The sequence below is a fragment of the Monodelphis domestica genome, chromosome 3 (genome assembly GCF_027887165.1).
Source record: "Monodelphis domestica isolate mMonDom1 chromosome 3, mMonDom1.pri, whole genome shotgun sequence".
In the NCBI taxonomy this organism is placed as follows: domain Eukaryota; kingdom Metazoa; phylum Chordata; class Mammalia; order Didelphimorphia; family Didelphidae; genus Monodelphis; species Monodelphis domestica.
This window is the reverse complement of record NC_077229.1, coordinates 275,198,436-275,225,228: the sequence shown is the minus strand read 5'-3', so window position 1 is coordinate 275,225,228 and position 26,793 is coordinate 275,198,436. Positions and strand designations below refer to the sequence as shown.

At 39.2% G+C, this 26,793-nt stretch overlaps 1 protein-coding gene across 2 annotated transcripts in view; it reads left to right on the top strand.

The window, feature by feature from the left end:
- Positions 1–485: 485 nt before the first annotated feature.
- Positions 486–26,793, top strand: part of ANKRD29 (ankyrin repeat domain 29) — a 62,135-nt gene continuing 35,827 nt past the window's right edge. Inside the window, exons 1-2 of one of the 2 annotated variants that reach the window (XM_056823800.1) lie at positions 486–792; positions 19,440–19,550. In XM_056823800.1, coding sequence (XP_056679778.1) covers positions 772–792; positions 19,440–19,550 — 132 coding nt within the window. In that variant the 5' untranslated portion in view covers positions 486–771. Of the gene's footprint in view, positions 793–19,439; positions 19,562–26,793 lie in introns of both variants that reach the window. The other variant, XM_056823802.1, reaches the window with a different exon arrangement.

Below are 26,793 nucleotides of genomic sequence, written 5' to 3'. Positions count from 1 at the left end.
AGCCTTCCATCACTAGGTCTGGTTCTCAGTTCACTGAGCCCCCTGGCTGCCAGTCCCATTGTCTCTTAATTTTAGTAACTTCATTCTGCTGATATTTTCCTATTTATCTTGTGTACAGATGGCTTGGTTGTACATATTTGTTTGTCTCCCTCCATTAGCTTGTAAGCTTTCTGTGGACAGGCACTATCTCCCAGTAATAAGCACAGTGCTGAGCACTTGGTGGGGGGCTTAACGTTTACTGACTGACTTCTCTCCATTGGGAGGAATCAAGTTTTGTTGATTTGATTTTTATAAGGCATTGGTCACTGAATGAGAGATCTACCTAATGAAAACCAGGAAGTTCTTTTAAGAAAAGACAATTGTTGACCAATATGGAGGTGTGTTTTACATGATAATACATGTATGGCCCAGAACAAAATAAATAAAGTCATGGGGGGGGGGGGAGGGAAGTAAGGAAAATTGTTTATATAAATGTAAGTGCATGCGCTCTTTGGGGCAAAGCTCGTGGCGAAGACCATAGCCAGAGCAAGAATGGGGCGTCCTGCTATTTCTGCTGTGGCAGCAGCTGCGGCTCCTTCTCCTAAGAGGCTCAGCCCCGGCACTGCGTGAGACTCCCGCAGACCCAGTCAGTCTGCAAAAGCCCAGCCCCAGACTGGTGTCTCACTCTCTCCATCTCTTTAGCCACCAGAGTAAGGAAGGGCGCCGCGGGAGAGGACATCCGGCCGCATCCTTCGCCCTGTGGCAGGTAGCCTGGAATGAGCCGCTGCTGACATGTGCAGGATGTCTTTCAAGGTAAGTAAGCTACCGCAGGGGCCGGAGGAAAGGGAACGGTGCATCGCCCCTGCAGGCAGGCCGGGCATCTGGACTGAAGCCGATAGGATGCTCGGGCAGCCCGGACTCAGGTTGCCGCATCTCAGGGTGGGGGAGCCGGCGTGCCACTCAGCCGAGAGCTTCCTCCCCGTGACCTTCAGTGCTGGTGCTGGTGTGGATGCGGGTGCAGGCGCGGGCGCCAGCTGAGCATTTGAGTGCAGTAAAAGGCACCCCTTTTCACCCCAACCCCCCCCCAGCTGGCGAAGTGCAGAAGGCGATGGAGATGGAGGTGGAGGTTTGCCTCCGATGTGCGGTTTGTCTTGTTCGGTTTTGAAAGATCCGTTTTCTTTTCTGTGGGACTGAGTCCGGGATGGGATGATAGGCTAAGTAAGACACAGTCCAGGAATTATCAGGTCTTCAAACTAGGGTATGAGAAAGAAGGTAGAAGAGACACGGGGGTGGTGGGGAGGGAGGGGCGGAGATGGGTGAAAGGCCAGTTCTTTCTGGCCAGGACGGTCGCGGCTGTGTCTGCAAGGACCACAGATTCCAAAACCAGTTTCTTCAGGGTTTGGTTTCTCTTCCACAAGTCCAAGTAATACTTGGGGATATCTGCTCTAACATCCACATACTCTCCTTCCTTGTTATTAGATTCTATTGAATAGCTGGGCCTTTGAAATTAGCAAAGTCTCTGATCAAATGACTCACAGCTGGGGAAAACTGTAGGTGGCTACCAGGATGCCGGGTTTAAGGAAGAAGCCATTTAGTTTAAGAACTCAGCAGAGAATATCTGGGGCATGACCTAACCTAACTCTGCTTGGAAATCTCAGGTTAGACTAAACTAAATCTATCTTTTTTCTTTCATCACTTCTGTGAAGCCTTTTCGTTATTGCTCAGCAAATTACACTCAAATAAAGAGAAATTTTTATTTAATAAATTATCCATTTGGGCTTCTTGGATTATTAAAACTAGATCCTAAAAATGTATTTAATATTCCCATTGGTTCTGTCCACAGCTTCCCCTAGACTGGAAATGTTCAAACATTGGAAATCTGAGTACTTTTTGTCTGTTGCATTGCCTTGATCTATCTCTCCAATTAGCTTGTCAAAAATAAAAAAGGATTTAATCTGTCATGACTTGTTCTTAGTGAATGTAGCTAATCAAAAGTTATCTATAGCAAATTGTTAATTCCAGACTGGCTCTCACCCTCTGGGCTCCTAGATCGCTTCCTGTACTGGAGTCATTGTGAATGATTTTGCAAAGACTGCAAAATTATTTTAATATTGAAGAAAATAAAAGGATCGTCTGAAGCATTGCATAATACATTTTAAAGGTGATCAAAAATATCTTTTGGATTATGCTTCAGAGTTTCCCTGTGATTATGTAAATTATCAAGAGTCAATAAATCTAACTTATTTTCTTAATTCTACTTTCACATCAACCTTTACATCTGTCCATTTCTCTGCACTCATATGGTCACCATGGAAGTTTAGGTGTTCATTATTTCTTCTCCTGGACCACTATAGTAGTTACCAAATTGATATCCTTGCTTTAAGTCTCTCCCATCTGTAATTCATCCTCCAAACAGTTACCAAAGTAATATTTTAAAATATTATTACCTCATTCAATAAACTCCAGTGTAGTGAACCCCCCCCCAATTATTTCTAGAATCAAATACAAACTTCTCTTTAATATCAAAAGTCCCTCACTACCTGGCTCCAGTCTGCCTTTCCAGGCTTATCATACACTACTCCCTTTAACACTCTCTATGACCCAGAAAGACTGTCCTCCAAACCCAGAATGAACTCCCTCCTCATCTCTCTCTTGCCCTGAGAATTCCAAGCTTCCTTCAAAGCTTAGCACAAATGGCATGTCCTATGTAAGGTCTTCCTTGATTTCCTCAGCTGCTAGTGCCTTCCCTCCACCACCTAAAATTACCATGTATTTACTATACATAAATACTGTATACTCTTTGTGCATGTGCACTGTAATTTCTTTTGAAGGCAGGAGCTGCTTCCTTTTTGTCTTTGTATCCTCAGAGCCCACCACAATGCTTGGCACATAATAGACACTTAATAATTTCATGATAGTTGTTTGATGAGTCCTTGTTGGATTTGAGTTGTCATTGCTTAGTTTTCTAAATGTTCACAAATCTTTAATAGCATAATGTCTGCCAGCTATCAAAATCTCAAGTGTATTGCCTATAGTTTACAAATTCTATCCATTCTTTTCCCTTTTAAAAAAACTGAAATATTTGTCCTTCTTCAGACCTGAAACACTTCTCCCATTCTCCAAAATCTTCCATAGGTCACCAAAAGCAGCCCTGAAATCTTATCCACCAGCCCTTTCAGTACCATAGGAGGTAGTTAGACTGGGCAGCTAGAGGCTATATGACCACCTCCTCACATCTTGGATGTCTTTTTCCTTACCAATCTTTTATCCCCTATGTTTCCCATCTAGAAATCATTCTCCTTGGAAAAGGAAATAGAAATAAAATAAACTCATCACCTTCATCTGTTATCATCATCCCATCTAACCTGGAGCAGCAGTGCTAGCCCTTTTTTGTCTCCAATATAACTTTTAAAAATCTAATCTTCATCCCCAAGTAGTAGTCCCAGACTTCTTTGATCTTCCATGCTCCCAACATTAATTGGAAAAATAAAAGCTCTCTTTGTGGTGACCCTAGCATTCATCTGGCAGCAGAAACCAGAATCACAAGAATTTTAGTTCAGATCTGGCCTTAGACACCTAATTACCTAGGCAAGTTACTTAACTTCTGTCCAGTTTTTTTATCTGTAAAATGAAGATAATTTTAGCACCCCACCCACAGAGTTACTTTCATAAAATAAGATAAAATGAGATAACATTTGTAAAGTGCTTTGCAAATCCAAAAGTGCTATGTAAATGCTAGTTGTTACTATTGTTTTTTTATCATTATTATTTCCACTCAGCCCTTGTTACTCCTGACAATTCTTTAGGATCATACCCTCTATTATATTCATCTTCCATTGCCTGCCCCTACTTCTGTCTTCCACAGATGCTGTTTTCCCCCCTGAATTTGTTAATGTTGAGCCTGTGCATCTATACTGACCTCTCTAGACAGCTCCTTTGTCTCACTCATCAGAATCATTTCTGCTTGTGTTCTCAAATTTTTGTTTGTGAGACTTTCCCTTCCTGGTTAAACCAGGAAGGTTTTTTAAAAATATTAGGCCATTGTGGGGCAGCAAGGTGACACAGTGAATAGATCTCTAGGCCCAGAGTCTTGAGGACCGGGGTTCAAATCTGGCCTCAGATACTTCCTAGCTGTGTGTCCCTGGGCAAGTCACTTAATTCCATTTGCCTAGCCCTTGCACTTCTTCCTTAGATTGTTACTAAGACAGAAAGTAAGGGTTTAAAAAAAATCCTTGATATAAACCAACTTTTCATTTGAGGGCAGCTTGGTGGCTCAGGGTATTAAGAACCAGGTCTAAAGACAGGCGGTCCTGGGTTCAAATGTGACCTCAGATAATTTCAAGCTGTGTGACCCTGAGTAAGTCACTTAACCCCCATTGCCTAGCCCTTACTATTCTTCTGCCTTGGAGTCATATACAGTATTGATTTTAAGAGAGAAAGAAGGTAACAGTTTTGTTTTTTTTAATGTTGGGCCATTGGATCCTTTATATGGACCCTTTGAAATGGACTCTCCCAAAATCTACAGTACCCACTAGATTATACCTGGCTTTCTCAATCATGTCTTTTGTGATGGAATGACTTCTCACATGCCCCCAAAGTTTCTCTCATTTCTTCTTCAGTAACCAGTTTCTCCTTGAAGTATCCCATTGGTCTTCTCATTCTATAGTTTCATTATCCAAATCCCCTAGGCAAATAAGTAACACTTTTGCTTTTATTTCCAAAAGTATCACAATTATGTACTTGCAAATCTGTGTAATAGGAATATTATTGAACCAAAGGAAATAGAAGATGAGGGATATGTCAGAATCTGAAATCAAAGAGAAATGTAACAGCTCATTGAGAATAGGAAAAAAATACCATTTATTATACGTATTAGTGAAGAATTACGTTAGGCATTATAGTCACAGCTTAAGGAGATAGAGCATTAGCTAAGTAATAGACTAAGGGGAGGGAAGGAGAGCTTTTAGGCTAATTTTGATCATCAAAGAATTAAAGAATTTTTGAGTTCGGAGACCTAAGAGACACTCTAGTTCAACTCATTCTGACCAGAATCTTTCCTGCGACATTCCTGACAAGTGTTCATCTAGCTTCTGCTTGGAGATTTCCAAGAAGAGGAAAGTCACCATCTCCTGACTTGGTCATTTCATTTTTGGAGAGCTCTGTTAGCTCTATTTTTCCTAAAGTCATATCTCCTGGGACTTTGTGTCCCAACAGAACAAGTTCTTTTCCATGTAATAGCCTTTCAAATATTTGAATGAATGAATCAATCAATCTACAAGCATTGATTGACTGATTGATGTTTAAAGCCCTTCCATCCCCATTATTGTTGTTTGTTCATTTTTAGGCATGTCCAGCTATTTGTGACTGTATTTGAGGTTGTCTTGGTAAAGATACTGGAATAGTTTGCCATTTCCTTCTCTAGATCATTTTAGAGATGAGGAAACCGAGGCAAACAGGGTTAAGTGACTTGCCCAAGATTGCACACAGTCAGTAAGTGTCTGAGGCTAGATTTGAACTCGGGAAGATGAGTCTTCCTGATTCTAAGCCTGGCTTTCTATCCACGGAGTTGCCTGGCTGCCATATAAACATTTATTAATTACCTGCTGTGTGCAAAGGAACTCTGATAGGCAGAGATTAGACTCAAAGAGAGAAATGAGATAATCCTATCTTAAGGGAGCATGCAGTCTATCAAAGAAGACAATAAGTACATATATAAATAAGCACAAAATAAATAATATATTTTATGGAGGCAGGGAGGGACTAGCAATTGGGAAAATGAGGAAATATTTCACATAAGAGTTGGCTCTTGGGCTGAACTTTGACTGAAGCTAGGGATTCTAAGAGACAGGTGATCAGGGAGGATATTCCATGTAAAGGAATAGAAATAAAAGATAGGGTGTTGAAGATATTGTACTCTTCCCTTTTTATCTTAATATTCAGAATAACTTCAATTGATTCTTATCTGCATGTTCTCCAATCCTCTTCTATTGTAAGAAAACTTCAGTTTGTGTATATTTTTCCAAAAATACTGCTTCTAAAATTAAACACAGTACACCAAAATGGGCTGATATAGGAAGTCTTCCTATGGGACTGAATGAAGAAATCATAATATATACCTGAAGTAGAATTTTACTAGAAAGAATGAAGAGGAGGCACTAGGAGGCACAGTGGATAGAATGCCAGGCCTGGAGTTGAAGGACCTAGGTTCAAAACTAGCTTTCAGAATCTTCCCAGCTGTGTGACCCTGGGCAAGTCACTTAACTTCTCTTGCCTAGCCTTTGCCCTTGTAAAAATTAAAATTTCAATAATAAAAATATATATTTAAGAGATTTATTAATTATCATTAGAAATCAAGGAATAAAAAAGATACAAAAAGACCATGTGCCCATGGCTGGTTAGCCATTTTTAAGTCAACCCCACTCACCATCATCAATGCTGATTCTACATCAGAGAGCAGGAGCCTCCAAAGCCCACACCCTTTATCCTCTGTCTATAGGAAGTATGTAATGACAGGAAGTCAGTGAGCTCTTGGGATATGTAGTTCTTTTTTAGAGTAACAGATTTTCAATCATACACCCTTCTGTCTTGGAGCTGTTACTAAAAAAGAAAGGATTTTTTAAAAATGAATGAATGAAAAGGATAGTCAGTCAATATTTAGTAAGCACCTACCTTGTGCCAGGTACTGTGCTATGAGCCAAATATGTAAAAAAAAAAATGCAAAATATAGGCCTTGCCCTCCAGGAACTCACAATCAGGTGGGGGAAACAACAAGCAAACAAATATGTACAAAGAAGCTATATACCAGACAGATGGGAAGTAAAGAAGAGAAAGGATTTCCTAAAATTAAAAAGGTTTGGGAAAAGCTTTCTGAGGCAGGTGAGATTTTAGCTGGGAAGCCAGAGAAGCCAAGAGGTAGAATTAAAGAGGGAAAGAATGCCAGACATGGGAGACAGGCAGTAAAAAATACCCAGAATCAAAAGACGGAGAGATGGAACAAATTTAGATTAGAATATCTTGAGAGACTTATTTTTGGGTAAGATTATACATTTATTGATTATATCCAGTTTATTGGTTAGGCTGGCATCATAAACAATAAAGGGATATAGATCTCTGGCTCTCTCATGACCAGGGATGACCTGAACAGGATCAGGCAGTTTAATAAATATATATTTTAGGAGCTTATTAATCAGCCCCTTCCTTGAACCTCCTGAGACATCTTTAACTGGTAAGAACTAATTAAAAGGTGGTCCATCAACCTATCCTTCCCTCCCTATCCCCATAGATAGATGGGTCCTGTACACAGGAAAAGAATCTTTCTCCACTTCATTTATTAACTAAATTCTATTTAAAAAGGAAAACATTCCTTAGGATTCCCAAGGACAAAAAAAAAACTGCAAAAAGCAGCAGACTGGCTGGTATCTCTGACACAAATTCCAGAAACAGGAATCCATAGCAATTGTACCTAACGTATAGGAATTAATACCATCTGTAAAAAATAAATTCTCACACAGAGAAACTTGAGAAGACTTGTATAAAAACTGATACAGTGAAATGAACTTATCCAGGAGAACAATTTACACGTTGACTAGAAGGCAACAGTAATGAACGTAAATGTTTCGCATGTAATAGAGTTTTAGTAGCTTAATCTTTATGGAATAAAGTACCCAAAGTACAGAAACCATTTAATTCAGTCCCTGACATATTCCTCGTTCTTTTTTTTAGTTCTGGAATTAAAATATTGGGTTCATAGGTTGTTTGGAAGGTAACTCAGCTTTGATTATATCCGGTTTCTTTATCTCTCCTATTTATTCCCTTGGGCTAGTTTAAAACCCAGCAGGCTTTGCAGTTGGCTGTCACTAGCTTCAAAAACAGCTCATTGTTCCACCAACCAGTTTTGCCCCAAGGATCATCTCTCAAAACCAAGCCATGGGTGAATATTGATTTATTTCGGCTCAACTCTGGCACTCCCCAAGTGATGAATAGCCAAGGCCGGTGACCTAAAATAATTTTATGCATCAAGGAAGATGAATTAAAACATAAATAGGAGAGCAAACAGAGTACTCAATGGAGAAGGGAATTGATCAGCATAGTGACAGTATCACAGTCAGCAGTTTGACTTCAGGAAGCAAGAAGGACTTCTTGCTTAAATATTGGAAAGAAGTGATTCATTTGGTACCTTTTTCTCCCTCTGGCACCTGGGGATTGTGGGGAGGAAGGTGGGAAAGGGAAGAAATAACAACTGTGAGGGGTAGTGTTGCCACATCTTCATCTGTGTCTCTTTAGTCATCTGTTCTCACAATCTCTCTTAATGGAGTTGTTGGGGAGACAAGACAGGTTGAAGGTTCTGAGATGACTCACATGTTACCTCTCAAGAACATCCATCCCACCATTTAAAGTCCACATGCATGTAAACTTCCTCTCTTGTCATTTGCCTTAATCTCAGAAATCTCCACAAACCAGTCACAGTCATGTACATAGTTACACAGCCTCCAGAATTTCCCCCCAAGACTTTCCATACTGTGATTCTTGGGATTGCTATACCCTATAAACACAGAAGTTATACAACACTAAAAGGCTTAAGAGCTCTGATCAATGCAAAAACCAACCATGACTACAGAATCAACAAAAAGAAAAAGGCATCAATGAAGCATTTGAAGAAAATATGCAGAATAAAAATGAAAAAATTCTGAGAGCAGTACAGAAAAGCCAAATAGCTTTGGATTGAGTATATACTTTAAAAAAAAAAAGATATAAGTAATGAGATTTTGAGTTCCAAGCGCAATTTTCTTTTTCTGGTTTTTATATATGGAAGATTTGTGTTTGTTGATGTTTGTCAAGTTCAGTGTAATAAAAAAAATTAAGATTTTTTTTTAATGAAGGCCTTGCCAATTATCACTACTCATCTCTTCTTCGTTCTACTCTTTTGAGACCCCTCCTCTGTTGGAAGCTATAGATATATGTCCAAAGAACACCTTCTTCCTCCTAGGACCACTCTCCAAACTGCAAATGAAGATGATTCATCTTCTCTTTGTTTCTGGTATCCCATTCCTCCACAGGTTGGAACTCCTTTATACACAATAAGATGCACTCTTGCCTTTTCTACTCTTTCTCTTTTGTTTTTTATTTCTTTGAAAAGTCCTTTTATTCTTTCAAAAAAGATTCCATTCTCTTCTACAACCTAGAGAATAGAGGTGTATCCTCCCTTCCCTTTCACCTTCTCCCCTGCACTCTGTGAATACACAGGTGTTACTTTGTTAAGAATAAAATTCTCTGGAGACTGACTGTATCTTAATTTATAATTATATATTAAATAATCAAAAGTGAGCAAGAGAAAGAAAAGGCACCAGCCACAGGTGACTGGCTGTTGTCTTCCCAAGCCTCCTCCTCCAGCTGGCTACACCTGCTTCACAATCAGACCTCAGGGGTGTCAGGGCTCTCCTGGGCAATCTGAACCTGATGGTGCGAATGTCCTGGGGCTCCGCTAAAGCAATGGCACTCTCCTATCTTCTTCCCTCCTTGCCCCCAGCTCTCTGCAGACATACCAAGAATGGACCATCTCTCTCCTAGCCACCTCCTCTCTCTGTGGTTCCAATTTTATGCTCCTTGAGATGTCACTTTTCTGAGTCCCTTTGACTTGGTAGACTCCAACCTTAGTCCAGATCAGAGTTGGGTCTTCTGGATGCCAGGAATCACAGCATCTCCCAGCTTTGTGGAAGGGACTCCACCCATCGCCTTAGATACACCTTAGAGAGGTTCAGTAGTAAGATCCTTTATTTTAAAATCTAAAGTCATGTGTGACCCTGGGCAAGTCACTTGACCCCCATTGCCTAGCCCTTACCACTCCTCTGCCTTGGAGCCAATACACAGTATTGACTCCAAGACGGAAGGTAAGGGTTAAAAAAAAATTTTTTTAATAAATAAATGAAATTCAAAGTTGTCTTGACAGGCTAGTATTAAATTTTCACAACTTGCTCTGGAAGAAACAAACACAGCATATTCTCTGTAGTTAAACACAGAATTCTCCTTTTCCCGCCTGCTTTTCAGAAGTGAGAATCTCGGTTTTCTGTCATTTTTACTGGAAGTTTTTATTTGTGGGGAACTGCTGAGGCAAACTATGTGTCTGCCCCTCTTGTTCCCTTTTCTAGAGGCTCAGTTGTTGGGAGCTCCTGGGTGAAGTTTATATATTGATAGTGAGTCCCCTGCCTCTTCCTAGGTGAAGATGTTAACTTTCAGTTGCCTTTGATTGCACTGGGGCTACGGGAGGGCTGTCAAACAGAAGCTACCCATAGCTTTTTCCTCTGAGTCTCAAGCAGAATCTGATTACCAGCCACTTTTGAGCTTCTTCAAAGCATCTTCAATTCTCTCCCACTGATCAAATTTCAGAAAATTCCTCAGACTCCCTGCCTTAGCAGCTCCTCTGGCTCACTGTAAAGTTAAGAAAGTGAACCTTCCTCTTTGTTTTTTGTGACATGATCCAGTGTTCCAAACTCTAGGCTTACGTGGATTGATTTCAGTTCTTAGGGAAGGAACTCCTAAAAAAAATTACTCCATTTTGTTTTTCTCCCACCTAAAATCTCCTCTTAGGCAGGTAGGTGGTGCAGTAGATAGAGTACCTGACCTCAAGTTAGGAAAACTCATCTTCCCAAGTTCAAGCTAGCTTCAGATATTCACTAGCTGTGTGACCCTGGGCAAGTCACTTAACTCTGCTTCGGTTTCCTCCTTTGTAAAATGAGCTGGAAAAGGAAATGGAAAACCACTCCAATATCTTTACCAAGAAAACCCTAAACAGAGTCATGAAGAGTTGGGCATGACTGAACAAAAAGAATGCCTTCTGGGAACTTCAGAATGTAGTGTATATCTAGGTCTTCAGGGTGGTACATAAAAATGTCCTGACTTGAACAAGGACTCAAGGCAGCAATGTTTAACAGGTATAAGACAACCTTTACTTTATCCCATCAAAAAGGATAAAACAAAACCAAGGACTCATAAAGATCCTCACATAAGCAGAATGAAGACTCTTTCCCCATTCAGGTAACTTTCATATTTACCATAGGAATCTGTCTAGATCTTTAGCATTATAGAACTCTACTGTATCTAAGGGTAGCTAGGTGGCTGGAGAAAGAAATGGCAAACTACTCTAGTATCTTTGCCAAAAAAAAAAAACAAAGCCAAACAGGGTCATGAAAAGTTGGACAAGACTAAAAAATGACTCAACTGTGTAGCTGCCTGCAGCCACAAATTAATATCTTCGTAGGTAGATACCTAAGAAGGGAAGTTAGAAACCAAGGGAAAATGGGTGAAGGGGAGAGAGGGAACACAATAAAGGAAGAAAGACTCAGAGATGAAGAGTTCAGCAACATGGGCTCCAGTGTGTATGCTCCTCTGATGGTGCAAAAGCTACATGTTTCCCAACCTTTTATTGGAGAATCAAGGAATGCGGAACGGGAGGTAGCTAATGAACATGTGACATGGCATAGGATTTGATATTGGCTCAATTGATCAAAGAGGAGGAGGTTAATCAAACATGTAAGGAATCTGGTCTGTCAAAGTAGGAACTAGGACCCTGTGGCAGCTCATGCCCTGCCCAGGAATTCTCTTGATCTTTGGACTATAGATTTGGAGGGTGGTCAGAATTAATAGAGTACCAATTAAATACAATGATCAAGAAATAATATGTCTGTGAGTCTGGTACATGAGAACATAGGTTACACTATTAATAGATCAATAATACTGTCAAGATTAGGATATACCTGGGTTGCCACAAACTGCCGCAACAAAACCATCCATAAACTACTACTTCTCTATGCCTAGGTCCAAATGCTCAGGATCCAAAAACTCTCTTGAGGCTGTGTAATTAAGATTCTCCCACCACTACCTTTCTCTACCACATCTCAGGCTAAAAGGAAGAGGGAACGTGAATCTGCTATGAGCCTCTGACCCAAGGCTGCCCCTAGTAGTTCCCTTCAAGAAGGCTTTCTTCTACTCTACCTCATGACCTTGGTCTTAGACGTCTGGTTTTTTATTTTATTTATTTATTTTATTTATAAGGACTAAATTTGGGGGAGAAAAAAAAGGTCAAATAAGCCTAGCATCAAGAGATGGCTTCTGACCCTCAGCACCCCAGTATAGCCTATCCTTTCCCAATGGGGAGACTTGATCATTCATCCTCAAAGAGATCTGAATATAGTGAGAAGCGCCCAAACCAGAGATATTCTCAGTTCTCTAAATGGAGGAGCCAGCAGGAATGTCCACACCCTCCAGAGGGAGAAGAAATTAAAGTCCCAAACAAAGACTCACCTTCCTGTAAACTCATCCAATTGATAAGATTGCTTAGTCAACTACTGGTATCTCTAAAAGGGGGGACGTTGTTGTTTCCCATCTCCATCTGGTTTTGTAAGGCTCACCTAATCAAAATTTCTATGAGCACTTCACAGATATAAAAATCTTTACCAGTACATGGAAGTAAAGGTACTAACCTGAGGGAAATTTTTCTTTTTAAATATACCTCTTACATAGAAAACATGCATACGGTAACTTTATCCTTCGCTTAAAGGTTTTTACTTCAAAGTGTTGGCTTGGTGCCGGCTGTTTGGGTTGTTGGGGAAGCCTTTAAAAAAAAAAAGCCAAGCTATTTCAAGATTGAATTTGTGGTCTGGAGGATTGAGGTAGACAGAAGACTAAACCTTAACTTCCTGGGTCATTATTATACTTGAGGAATGTGTAGATAGATAGAAAATCTGATTCTGTCTTGAGCGTTTGACACTGCATGGCACGGGTTTTTGTGGCACTGCTCTCTCCGAGTTCTCCTTCATCTTGGTCTGACAGATCCTTTTCTATGTCCTGCTCACTAACAGATGTCCCCCAATTCTCTGTTGCTTTTCCCTGTATAATCTCTCTCGGTCACCTTGTAAACTCCAGTGGATTCAATGATCATCTCTAGCTAGATGATTCCCAGAATTATACATCTATCCCTAGTGTTTCACCTTAATTTCTTTTTTTTTTAACCCTTACTTTCTGCCTTAGTAACAACTCTTAAGACAGAAAGGCAAGGGCTAAGCAAACAGGATTAAGTGACTTGCCCAGGGTCCCACAGATAAATAGAAATTTTCTGTGGTCAAATTTGAACCCAGATCCTTCCAACTTCAGGCCTGGTGCTCCATCCACTGTGCCACCTAACTCCCTTTTGTCTTCATTTCACATCAGCTGCTTATTGAACATTTCTATTTCAATGTTCCAGGGACTTCTCAAACTCAACTTATCTGAAGTCAAACTCATTATTTCTCCACTACACACATCCTCTTTTGTTGTTGTTGTTCAGTTGTTTTTTCAATGCTGTCTGATTCTTTGTGACCCCATTTGGGGTTTTTGTGGCAAAGATACTGGAGTAGTTTGCTATTTCCTTCTCCAGCTCATTTTTTTTTAAACCCTTACCTTCCGTCTTGAAGTCAATACTGTGTATTGGTTCCAAGGCAGAAGGCAAGGGCTAGGCAATGGGGGTCAAGTGACTTGCCCAGGGTCACACAGCTGGGAAGTGTCTGAGGCCAAATTTGAACCTAGGACCTCCCATCTCTAGGCTTGGCTCTCAATCCACTGAGCTACCCAGCTGCCCCTCTCCAGCTCATTTTTACAAATAGGACAAACATCTTTAAGTGACTTGCCCAGGGTCACACAGCTGGGAAGTGTCTGAGATCAAATTTGAACCCAGGACCTCCCATCTCCAGACCTGGCTCTCAATCCACTGAGTTACCCAACTGCCCCCATAAAGTATGGTTTCTAATACAGAAAGTAAAGGATGTTTTTTTTTTAAGTTTTTCACAATCTGGACACAACCTAATTTTCCAAATTTAGCACACACTCCTCCTTGTTTCATGATCTCAGTTTCTTCACACTTTGGATAGGCTGTCCTCCCATACTTGGAATGCTCTCTTTACCTTTTTCACCTCTGCCTCAGAATTCCTAGCTTTCTTCAAGGATCAGCTCACGAGCCACAGTTGGCTGGAAAGCCTGTCCTAATTCCTCTAATTGTGAATAATCTCTCCCACCTCAAATTAATCATGTATATACTTCAAGGTCTACATATCTATCCCCCTAGTAGAAAGTGAACTCCTTTTGTCAGGGATCATTTTCCATTTGATCTGTAATATTCTCAACACTTAACACATCCTCCTGCCATAAAAGTGTTTAATAAATACTTATTGGATTGGGTTATTGGGTCCAGTGTGTCTTATGTGAGAAAATACAGCATCTGTCAATTTAATTGTACATCTTGTATTGGAAAATCAGCATTTTCATCTCAAATCTGGCTTGTCTAAAACCAGAGTACAGACGATAGTTTCACTTGTTTTGTTGATGTGGCTCTCTCTATTTTTCCTTTCAAAAAGATTTCATTCTAATGGTGTCAGTATTTGAAGGTCAACTCGATTGGGGCCAGTAGAGTATCACCTTTAACATCTACCAAATCTTTGTAAACTGTCCAGATTCTCTATCCAACTGCAGTTTGGGGTAAAATTAGGATTTATTTGAATGAATCATAGGAAGACATTATTTTCAAAGCCACAGATGTTTATCACAGTGATCTTGTGGTCTGAAAATCCAGAAATGATGATCCCACCTCTGAGAATGACTCCATTGAGGAAAATAACTTAATGTTTCTACTTCCATTTCCTTTTGGTTAAGAAGGAAAGTGATTTCTACTTATCACACATAGTGTTGGATCCATTTAATGTTTATGAAATTTCCCAAAGATGTTAATTGCCAAACATAATGTCAGATGATAAATTGGAGGGTCCAGTGACATCTCTGAGAAAATTTTCTGCAGATAACTGTTAAAACCTCATAACACGCTAGTTTAAAAGGGTTCCTCATTTCAAGGGAATTAGTTGTTGGACTAGAGCTGATGTTGCTTCATTTATAATAGTAAATGTATAATTGAAGTCCTCATGCAATGCCAAGCTTTGGCCCCTGATCCCCACTCTTAATGTGGGTGTATCCTCGGTTGCAAAAATTCCCTTTCACCTAGAATCGATAATTCTGTAAAAATTATAAAATGAGTTTATTTGTATTTCTCCTCTCCTCCCCTCCCCTACTCAGCCTTTGAGTGAGTTATTGATAAATAATTTGATGACCAAAAATCATGGGAACTAGAGGGAGAAGGATAAGTATATCTAAAGTGCCCTGTGATGATGATTTCTTGTTTGTTTGTTTTAAGGACAGACATCTCTATCACATAAGGTTTCCCATACTGATGACAAAAAGGAGGGCTGTATTTGGAAATGAAAGTGATATGAAAACAAAATGAAGGGGACAGCTAGATGGCTCAGTGAATTGAGAGGCAGGCCTAGAAATGGGAGGTCCTGGGTTCAAAATTGGCCTCAAACACTTCATAGCTGTGTGACCTTGGGCAAGTCACTTAACTCTGTTTGCCTCAGTTTCCTCACCTGAAAAATGATCTAAAGAAGGAAGTGTCAAATCTATCCAGTGTCTTTTGCCATTGCCTAGCCTTTCTTCTGTCTCAGAACCAATGCACACTATTGATTCTAAAATGGAAGTTAAGGGTTTAAAAAAAAAAAGAAAAACAAAATGCAATTTAAAATATAACAAACTAAACTCTATCTGTGATTTCATCAGGTGAGAATTTCCTTAGAATAACTTAGTATATAGGAGTAAGAGATTTGTGCACAGCTAGTAACTGTCACCTAGCATGATAGCTAGGTTGAAGAAGCAGATAGAGTACCAGATCTGGAATCAGGAAGACTTATCTCTCTGAGTTCAGATTTGGCCTTAAACACTTCCTATCTGTGTAACCTTAGGCAAGTCACTTACCCTGCTTGCCTTAGTTTCTTCATCTGTGAAATGAGCTGGAGAAGGAAATAGCAAACCACTCCAAAATCCTTTCCAAGAAAACCCCAAATGAGATCACAAAGATTCAGACGAGGCTGAACAACTCAACAACCACAATTATCTCTAGCTAGGTGGCACAGTAACTAGAAAGCCAGGCTTGGAGTCAGGAAGACCCGAGTTCAAATCTGGTCTCCTCAGAGGGAGATATAAGCAAATACCTTCGGAAAATTAAATAACTTCAGGTCCTCAAACTCTATATGGAACAAGAAGCCAAGTCAAGCCATTAGAAAAATGTTCCTAGGGCATCATGGAGGAAGCAATGGACTCTCATTTCAGGAGCTTGCTACAAAACTAGCAGGTTTGTTCCTTGCAAAGAGGTTTTCAGAAATAATGTGGGTTTAAATAAGATGAAAAATACCCTAAACATATGATTCAGAACAATCATGTTTTCACGCTTTGCCAACAGCCTCCGGATGCTTAGCTCTGATGTAGGGGAACCTCAGCCCCACTCACTCCTTCACTCTCCCAGATGTGGGCTAGATGGAATCTCTTTTTTATTAAAAAGTCATTGCTTAGGGGTTTACAACAGTTAAAACCTTCCTTGCCATTGTCAAGGCGCCCTCTTACTTAGAACTAAAGTAAATTAAACTTAGCTGGTTCAAAAGCAGTGAACTACATCAGACGTTCAGCAGTATGAGTGCCATAAATTCAGTTTTGCTTGAAGATTCCTGCATTAAGTTTTTATCTTGTTCTGGTCCCCCTGACCTCTCGTCCCCACTCCTAGAAGGACAGTAAGTTTATAATTATCCAGTATAAAGGGGCAATAGCAGGAAGTAAGATTAAAAAGGAGACCCTAAAAGTCTTAAATCATCCCAAAGATCAAAGAGAATAATTTATAAATTGTATCATATATTAACCAGAAATCACATTCTGGTAAGTTAAGGGAGGTCATCTAGGCACTGTGGTCAGAGGCTTTTGGACCTATTGGACAGACAAATTCCAGACCTCCAGAAACTCACAAAATAGTGTTGATATTTTTAACTTTAAATTATAACTTTAAAGTTTTACTGACAACTTTGAAATTATTTGAATATGTGAATGGATTAACCCCAAAGTAACATAGATAAGCTTTAGTCTGTTCCCTCCCCCCACAAAAAAATCCCTATAAAATGAGACCTCAAACACTTGCCTCTGCCCATTCTTCCATCTCCATCTGGATCCTTGCTTCTGAGAGCTCCCAATTGTAATCTGTGGTTACATGAATGATACTCTTTGCCTCTCCCCCTTCCTGTTCTCTTCCCCACTATGCCTTTTTCCCCCATTGGAAATATTTTATTGTTAAATATTCTATTGTTAAATATTGTAAATATTTTATTGTTAAACAAAAAGATGTATATATATATTTTTTTTTTCACCAAAAATGACCACCAGCTGCAGTTGCTGGTCTAAAAGAACGTGAAATGAGTTTCTCACTACTTTGCTATTAATTACGTGGAACTTATGCTGGTGATCTGTAGTCCTGCCATCTTAAAAGTTCAATATGCCAGAATTTATCATGGCAAAGAATGAGATGCTATGTCATGAGCAAAAATAGTTTGAGAACCATCGAAGAGGTTTACTTCAGGCAGCTGGTTCAGTCAGTATCTTCTTTCTTGCTTGTGTTTATGGAAGAATGGATTCTCTTCTGTCTTAGCTTTTCATGATTCATGATTTCTACCCTGAGTCTTCAAAGCCCAGCATCTTCTTTGGACAGCTCCTTGGGAACTTGGCTAGCCTGGGCAATCATGTCTCAGATATTCTGGAGGCAATCTGCCAAACTTCAAAACTGATAAAGGCAGGAGTCAGAGATGATGGTCAGCTCTCCTGATTTGCAGATCTTGTTTTTGAACAAGTTTTCAATCTTTTGTCAGACAGGCTCTGTAATCCAGTCTGCTGTTGTTAAATGGAACTGCACTTCAGCCTTGATATTTACTTCTTTAACATTCTGTCTTCAGGGCCTCCGCTTTTGGAATAAGATAGGCTGTACAAGGGAGAATCAGAAACAATGGAACTCAATAACACAATGTCTGATCAAATGTAAAACATAAATTACCTAGGAAAAAAATTTTTATTTGATCAAAACTTCCAGGGAAATTGGAAGACCATCTGGCAGAAATTAGGATGAGACCAGTATCTGCCACCACATTCCATAATTTATTTTAAATGGATGTGTAACCTTAATATTAATGATCATACTATAAAGAAATTAGAAGAGGAACAGAATATATACCTAACACATCTATAAGTGGGACATGTATTTTTAATGATCTTTTTTATTCAAAGATATTTTATTTTCCCAGTTATATGCAATAATAATTTTCCACATACTTTTTCCAAAATTATAAGATCTATATTGTCTCCCTCCTTCCCTTCCCTACACCCTCTTGGAGATGGTAAGTAATTTGATCTGGATTATATATGTATTATCACACAAAACATATTTCTATATTGGTAGGACATATTAACTAAGCGAGAGAAAATTACAAAAGCTAAAATAGAAAACTTTGACAACTTGAAACTGAAAAGCTTCTACACCAACGAAATTAATGCATCTAGGATAAAAAGGGTTAGGAGTAGAATGGGAAGAAATTTGTATCGGATTTCTCTGATAAGAGTTTGCTATCCAAGATATATAAATAATTAATAAACATGTGTAACTAACAGCCATTCCCTAATAGATGAGTAGTCAAAGAATTTGAATGAGCAGTTCTCAGAAGAACTGCAATGTGTTCATACCTAGATGGGAGAAGGCTCCATGTCACTACAAACTTGAGGTTTTACCTCATACCATACAAATTGGCACCAAAAAAAATGATCAAAAAATTGCAATAGTCAGTGTTGGAGTTGCTATAGAATGATAGGCACACTAATATACTGTTGTATTAGAATTTTGAAATGATACAACTGTTTTAGAAAGCAATTTAGAAATAGGCAAATTAAGGTGACTAAAAATATTCTCCATTACCGACTTACACCTCCAAGAAAGTCATCAATGAGAATCCAAATTATTTATAGCAATATTTTTTGTAAAATAGCTAAGTGGAAACAAAATAGATGGCTTCTCAATTGGGGAATGGCCAAACAAATTGTAATAAATGAATGTAATGGATTATTACTGGGCTGTAAGAAATGATGTGTGAATTGATGCTGAGTGAGGTGAGCAGAGCCAGGAAAACAATATAGACATTAACTACCACAATGTAAATGGAAAAACAATTGCATGCCAAATAATCAAAAGTAGATGTAACAAAATCATAAAGACCAAATAAGACAAATGAGGAGATATGAAAAGCACAGCCCAGGAAGCTGTCACCTCAAATTATAGGTCTTTGGCATATTGACTCAGGTAGCTGGAATTAACTCATCAGAGCCTATATTTCACTGACTAAGTAATGTATTGATAATTATCAGTTATTGCAATAGCAATCTCCTAGTGATGTTGGCAGATGTCTAGAAGTCCTTTTTTTAAAAAATTGACAACATAGACACTATTATTTATTCTACATGTCAGGTGGTACTATTTATTATGAATAAAAATCTCATGAATCCTGTAGTAAAATGTTGTTATTTTGTTCCAACAGAAGGAAACACCACTTGCAAATGCTGCATTCTGGGCAGCAAGAAAAGGAAACCTGGCTCTTCTGAAACTCTTGTTAAACAGTGGTCGGGTGGATGTGGACTGCAGAGACAGTGTATGAACTCGGTATATGCATGGCAAGAGCACCTAACTTTCCCCATGATGGCAAGAGAGCATTTCATGGATCCCTTTCAGTTCCCAATGCTTATTTCCATTTTTTTTGGTTGTCTTTTTTGCTTTTGTTTCTCCCAGTCCAAAATGTAGTCAAAATAGTCATCTAAGTCAAGCATAGAATTTTAGGACATTTTAAATCTAGGAGAAAAGTGGGAAATAAACAAGGGCGAATAGCCAAGGCAAAGTAGAGAAGAGGGGTCACAAAAGGGAGAAAAGAGGAGAAAAAAAAACCAAACCCAAGAATAAAAAGGTAAATGGAATGCAAACATTTTGAACTAATTGCTGTCATGAAAACATTCAAAACAAAAAGAGACCAACATGGAAATATGTCAAATGCATGCTGTGTGTGAGGATTAGAAAGCTGAGCAATTAAACATCTCCACCCATTCCCCATATCTTTTTTTTCTTTCACAAGCATAAAAGCACTAATTGGCTATCTCAGAGAGGAAATAAAAATAGATATTACTCCCAGCTGACAAATACTACTTAGATGACTTGCTTTCTTACCCCAGCCAAGTGCTGCTATCCATCTGTACTCAAAAATATTTTCATATATCTCCACTGACAGAAACCCTTAGATGAACAGAAAAGCATACTAAAATATTTTAATTTTAATTAAGATATTTTTAATTTAATTTAAGATATAAAGGCTTTTTAAAAAGTTATACTATTGGCTTCCTAAAACAAAAATTTCATTACATGATTCAATTGCATTCAGCAGATAGATGACTCCATTGCTAGCCTAAGAATGAAATTTAAATTTTCCCTCCATCTTAGTCATTATGGATGTTTTTGGTTTTTTCCTTCTTGGTCCTGCTGGCCCTATTTTAATTATCGTGACCATGCAGTAGTCCATGGACTGTGGAGTGGATGAGGCCGATCTTCACTTCATACTTTGCCTGTCATTCTTTTCATGGCTACCCATCCTTCCCTCCAGCCCCCTTGGAGGAGGAGGAGGAGTACCCTAGTTTCCCCATGCTACTCAGGATTCTGAGAGTGCCTTCCATGTCCACCCACCCAGACTTACCCTCCCAGGCATCATCTTATGATCAGGACCTTTCCAATCACCAACATCATGGCAGCTTGTCTGTTTTTGTGTCTCCTTTCCTTAGGATGCTCTCTATGTTAGGTAACCATTGATTCATCTGATAAACTATGCTGATATGTCCATTGATGTGCATATTGTCCTCCTAACAAGTACCTTTTAATGGACATAATGCCATAAGGGGGTTGGACTGGTTGGACTAAGATCCCCTCTAACTTGAAAATTCAATGATTCTGTAAAACAGGCTTGGGGGTGGGGAGGTGGAAGGAGAAAGAGGCAACGTATAATTCAGTTTCTTTAAAGGAAATGAAATGAGATTGCTAAGTGGCTCAGTGGATAGAAAGCCAGGTCTGGAGATGGGAGGTCCTTAGTTCAAATTTGACCTTCCAAATTCTGTGACCCTGGACAAGTCACTTAACCCCCGTTGCCTTTCCTGTATTGCTCTTCTCCTTTGGAATGGATACTCAGTGTCAAGTCTAAGACAGAAGATAAGGGATGGGCAAAAAAGGAAGTAAAATAAAATAGAAAAAAAGTGAAAAAAATGCCCTAAAAGTATGGTATGCTTCTGAAAAATCTGTAGTGCCCAAACCCATTCCATAATAAGATCCTTCATTTCTTTATAGGTAATAGGCATCACATAAGATTAAAATATTTAAATATTAATTTAAGAAAAAAAAATAACCCCACCTTCTGTCTTAGGATTCTAAGACAGAGAACTGGCAAAGCCAGACAATTGGGGTTTAAGTGACTTGCCCAGGGTCACACAGCTAGGAAGTGTCTGAATTCAGATTTGAACTCAGGTCCTCCTGACTCTAGGTCTGCTGCCCTATCTACTGTGCTACCTTCCTGCTCTCATTTAATGAACTTTTAGGATCATTAAAGGCCTACTTCTTTCTTGCTCTGTCAACCACCATTGTAGGATGTAAATTTTGCCCTCAGAATCATCAACCTGATCAGGGCCTTCATTCCTTGCCCCTTATTTCACCTGACCTGTACCATTTGTCTCACACTTGACATTTTGGAGATTTCTTGGACAATATCAGAATTATCTTGAATAGGTATACATCTTTTTAGAGTGAAGAGGGGAGGGAAAGAAAGAAAACCCAAATAAACCAGACGGGTTATTTACATCTAAAATTTACATCACTTATTTGTTGGGTCCATAACATGCTTCCACAATATATACAGTAAATACTTTTAAGAACATAGGTACACATTCTCTTTTTTTAATTTTAACTTTGCTTTCCTGTAGTTTTTTTTTAAATGACTATCCAAAAGAATGGTTAGAAGTTTTCTCATTCTATGGGGAGAAAAATTCAACTTCTCAGCTTGGCTCAGAAGCAGCAGCAGCTTCCCATTTCTAGCTTGGTCTTTGAGCTATGAAATATCTAAAGCTAAAATAGTCGTGGTAGAATGGAAACTTGGTTTCCATTCAAGTGTGAACTTGAACAAGTTATATGATTTCTGTGACTTTGTTTTATCATTTGTAAAAATTGAAATAATACCTGAAATACCTACTTCTCTTGACTGTTATGAGGGAAATACCATGTAAATCTTAAAGTACTGTGTAATGTGAATTATTCCATCATCATTATTATTATATACATGATTAGTTTTTCTTGCTTATTGACCCTGAGAAGTAGCTGAAAAAATGCCTCTTAAAACATTAAAATCAGCAATAAACTTTTCCTCTAAAAAACAAAAACAGAAAGAAATTTTCTCATTTTAAATAAGCACAGGATCCCAGAGATTGAAAACACATTTACAAGACAGAGTACCCATGAGACAACACAATCTACTCATTTTTTGCTCAAATTTCTGCAGACTTCGATATCATCATCTGCTAAATATTACACTAGATGCTCTCTGAGGTCCTCTCCTGCTATAGCATTCTATTGCTATATGACCCAAATCTAAGCCTAATTCATCTGCCTCTTCCTCTAACATTGGAGCACAGAGACAGTGCTAGGAGATGATTTCTTTGGGGGTGATATATCAGGCTCCTCTTTGAGCCTTGAGCTGGAATTTCCTCAACCTGTAGTGACAACTCCAAGTTCCCAGGATCCCTTAGAAAGAGCTGGATTGCATGGGTCTATGGGAATATGACTGGGGATGTAGACTCTAAAGGATCACCCTAGTGCAAATATCAATAATATGGAAATAGGTCTTGATCAATGACATACATAAAACTCAGTGGAACTGCTCATTGGCTATGGGAGGGGGAGTAGGGAGAAGGGAGGGAAAGAAAATGAATCTTGTAACCATAGGAAAATATCCTAAATTAATTAATTAAGTAAAAAATTTTCAATAAAAAAAAAGAAATAGCTGGAATGCAGAGTTTATCTTCATAGGACCACTGGGTAACTATATCTCCATATCCAATCTTTTCTGGTAGATATTGCAGAGTGTATACATGAATATCCTTTATACACAAAATCTTATTAACTTGAGTTGCTAAGATACTATTGTATATAGAGAGAATATATATAATGTATATATCATATATATGCATAAATAATGTATATGTGTATATAATATGTGCCTAACCATGTATATATTTCATATAGATATGTGCATTCAAAAAGCTTACAATCTAGCTAGATGAAAGCATATGTAGATGTAGATGCATACAAATTGTTGTTCAGTCATTTTCCATTCTATCTGACAATTTGTGACCTCATGTGGTTTTGTTTTTCGGCTTTTTTTGGACAAGGATACTGGACTAGTTTGCCATTTCCTTCACTGGCTCACGTTTACAGATGAGGAAACTGAGGCAAACAGGGTTATGTTATTTGACCAGAGTCGCACTAGTGTCCAAGACCAGATCTGAACTCATGAAAATGAATCTTCCTGGCGTCAGGCCAGGTGCTCTATCAACCATGCCACCTTGCTGCCCAATACAAATTAGATACAAGATAACTTTGAGTGGAGGGCATTAGCACCTTGGAGGACCAAGAAAGGATTTCCATAGAAAATGGCTGGATTTCCATAGAAAAATGGCTGGAAATCCTTTCTTGGTCCTCCCAGGTGCTAATGCCCTCCGCTCAAAGTTATCTTGAATCTAATTTGTAAGCCTGGAAAGACATGAAAGATATTAAGAGAAGAAGGTGAAGAGGAAATATATTCCATCCATGGGCACAACCTATTCAAAGGCACAGGCAAGGGAAATGGAAGACCACCCACATATGGCAGACAATAAAAAGCCAACATGGCTGGACTATATTGGGCATAAAAGGAGCTAATGTGTAATAAGTCTGGAAAGGTAGCTTGAGGCCAGATCATGAAAGCCTTTAAATGCCAAAGAGAGTTTCTATTTACTACTAGTGTTAATAAGAAGCCACTGGAGCTTATTAAGTAAATGGATGATGTGGCCAGATCTGCCCTTCAGGAAAATCACTTTGGAAGTCATCAGTAGGATGTATGGGGACAAGGAGAGATGTAAATCAGATCTAAGAACCTATTGTGGAGGGGGGAGGCGAGGTGACTTGAAGGATAGAGAGCCAAGCCTGGAGATAGGAGGTCTGGGGCTTAATGTAGCTTCAGATGCTTCCTGGTTGTATGACCCTAGACAAGCCACTTAACTCCAGTTGCCCAGCCCTCACCACTCTTCTGCCTTAGAACCAATGTCCAGTGCTGATTCTAAGATGGAAAGTCAGGGTTTTTATTGGGGGGAAAAAAGAAGCTATTGGAATAATCTAAGCAAAAAAATGAATGGGACCTGAACTAGCGTGGTATCTATGTAAGTCCTGAAGAGTGTAGAAGTAAGAAATGTTATGGAGACTGGCGTGACAAGATTTGGCAACTGATTGGATTTGTGATGTTCAGGGAATGGCAGAGCACATGCAAGGTGAGGAACCTGGGTGACTAGAAGGACGGTGATGATTGCCACAGAAGTTGGAAAGTTTGGAAGAAGGGTAGGTTGAGGTGGAAAGAGAGCAAGTTCAGTCCGGACAGTAGATGGTGAGATTCTTAAGGGCAGGGACTATCTTTTGCCTCTCTTGTATCCCCAGCTTTTAGCACAGTGCCTGGCTCATAGTAGGAGCTTAATAAATGCTTGACTGACATATTGTTGAACTTTAGGATAGGATATTCAGAAATGCCCAGTAGGAAGTTGGCGATGGAGGGCTAGATCTTGGACAGGAAGAATAGATCAAGATGTAGACATCGAGGAATCATCTGCATAGAGATGATCATTGAACCAGTGTGATCAAAAGAGATGAGTATTACTGAGAAAGAATATAAAAGAGATTTAAGAAGAGGGAAGGGGGTACCCAAGACAGAGTTACAATTAAAGGGCAAGGTGTGGATGATGATGCAGCAAAGGAGGCTGAGAAGGAAGAGTCTTGGAAGAGAACCAAGAAAGAACAGTGTCACCAAAAAAAAAAAGGGAAGATAACATCGAGGAGAAGAGGGTGGCCAATAGTGTCAAATGTTTCAAAGAGGTCAAGAGATATCAGAACTGAGAAAAGGTCATTATGTTTAGCAAATAAACGATTTTTGGGGACTTTGGAGAGAGTGGGTCCACTTGAGGTCAGAAGCCACATGGCAAAGGTTTAAAAAGTGAATGAGAGGGATAGCTAGATGGCCAGAGAGCCAGGTCTGTAGACAAAAGGTCCTGGGTTCAAATTTGGTCCCAGTCACTTCCTAGCTCTGTGATCCTGGGCAAGTCATTTAACCCCAAATGCCTTATTACTCTTCTGCCTTGGAATAACACCTACTATCAATTCTAAGACAAAAGGCAAGGATTTAAAAAAATAAAAGGGAATGAGAGGAAAAGCTGTGGAGATGAATGTAGACAGCTTTTTCTGTAGATAGTTTGGTTGAGGAAAAAAAAGAAGAAATATAGGACAGTATCTTAAAATGTCTCAAGTCCTATTCAACTCTTGAACTTCTAGGATTATTTCACTAGGGTATATTTTTTTCACTGAGTTTGTGTGCGGGCATTAAATTATATATTACGCAGGGGCAGCTAGGTGATTCAGTGAATTAAGAATCAGGGGTCAAGACAGGAGGTCCTAGGTTCAAATCTGGCCTCAGACACTTCCCCAGCTGTGTGACCCTGGGCAAGTCACTAACCCCCCCAATGCCTAACCCGTACTGCTTTTCTGCCTTGGGACCAATGCACAGTATTAATTCTAAGATGGAAGGTAGTAAGGGTTGTTGTTTTTTTTAATGACATAAATCTTAAATTATTTTGCTTTTTATTTATCTGAAGTCTGAGTTAGATTTCTCCCCTCCCTTTCCACTCCAATCAGTGTCCCTTGATTTAAATAGAAATTGTTACCCTTAACCCAGATAGGACGCCCATAACTTTGGTGACTAAAGTACATCAAATGATTAGTTCCTATTCACATTTAAGAAGAAACTAATTATGCCAAAAATACCCCACCTTGACTGACTTCTTCCCTCTTCTTCTCCAGCCCAGAAAATAAAAGAGAACTGAGCTGAATGATGAATAGGCAGGCTAGTCCCCTGCCCCAGGTTCCCTAGGGATGCATATGGAATTGGATGGCATGGGACAAAACACACTGCCGTGACTCTAACTGGAAGACTTTGGCAAACACTTTCCAAAGCAAAGTTGTCTTTGGCACCCTGCAGACAAAAGCAGGGAAATAAAGAAATGATGAAATGTTAGGAAACAACAAGCAGATCCCCCACTCCCAACACCCATCCTACATTCAAATAATAGGAAGATTCTTAAAATCCGTTCTGGCCTGGCACATACCACCCAGCATAGCCAGTGTGGAAAGAACCCCTTATTTGCACTACTAGAAAGAAATATGGCTGACTTCACAAGTAGCAGCTGAAAATTGGGGAATTAGGAAGCACAAACCCAATGCTAAAAGGATCCGAGACTTTATAAAAGGCCTTTTTGATTGGGATTCTATATATCAGATGATGTTAATTTAAATTATGCATGATTTAGGCCAAAGTTTATAAAAGCTTGGCTGGCTTTGTTGACTTTAACAATCCTAGTAAAATGGCTAGTGCCAAATATTTTTGTCTAATTCTAGCTGTGCTCTGGTCACAATTTCATATTCTCAAGTCTTGGAACTAAAGAAGTATGAATGCCCATTTGAGAACATTTAGTCCAGCCTCTGAATTTTGCAGATGAGGAAACAGAGACTCAGAATGGCTA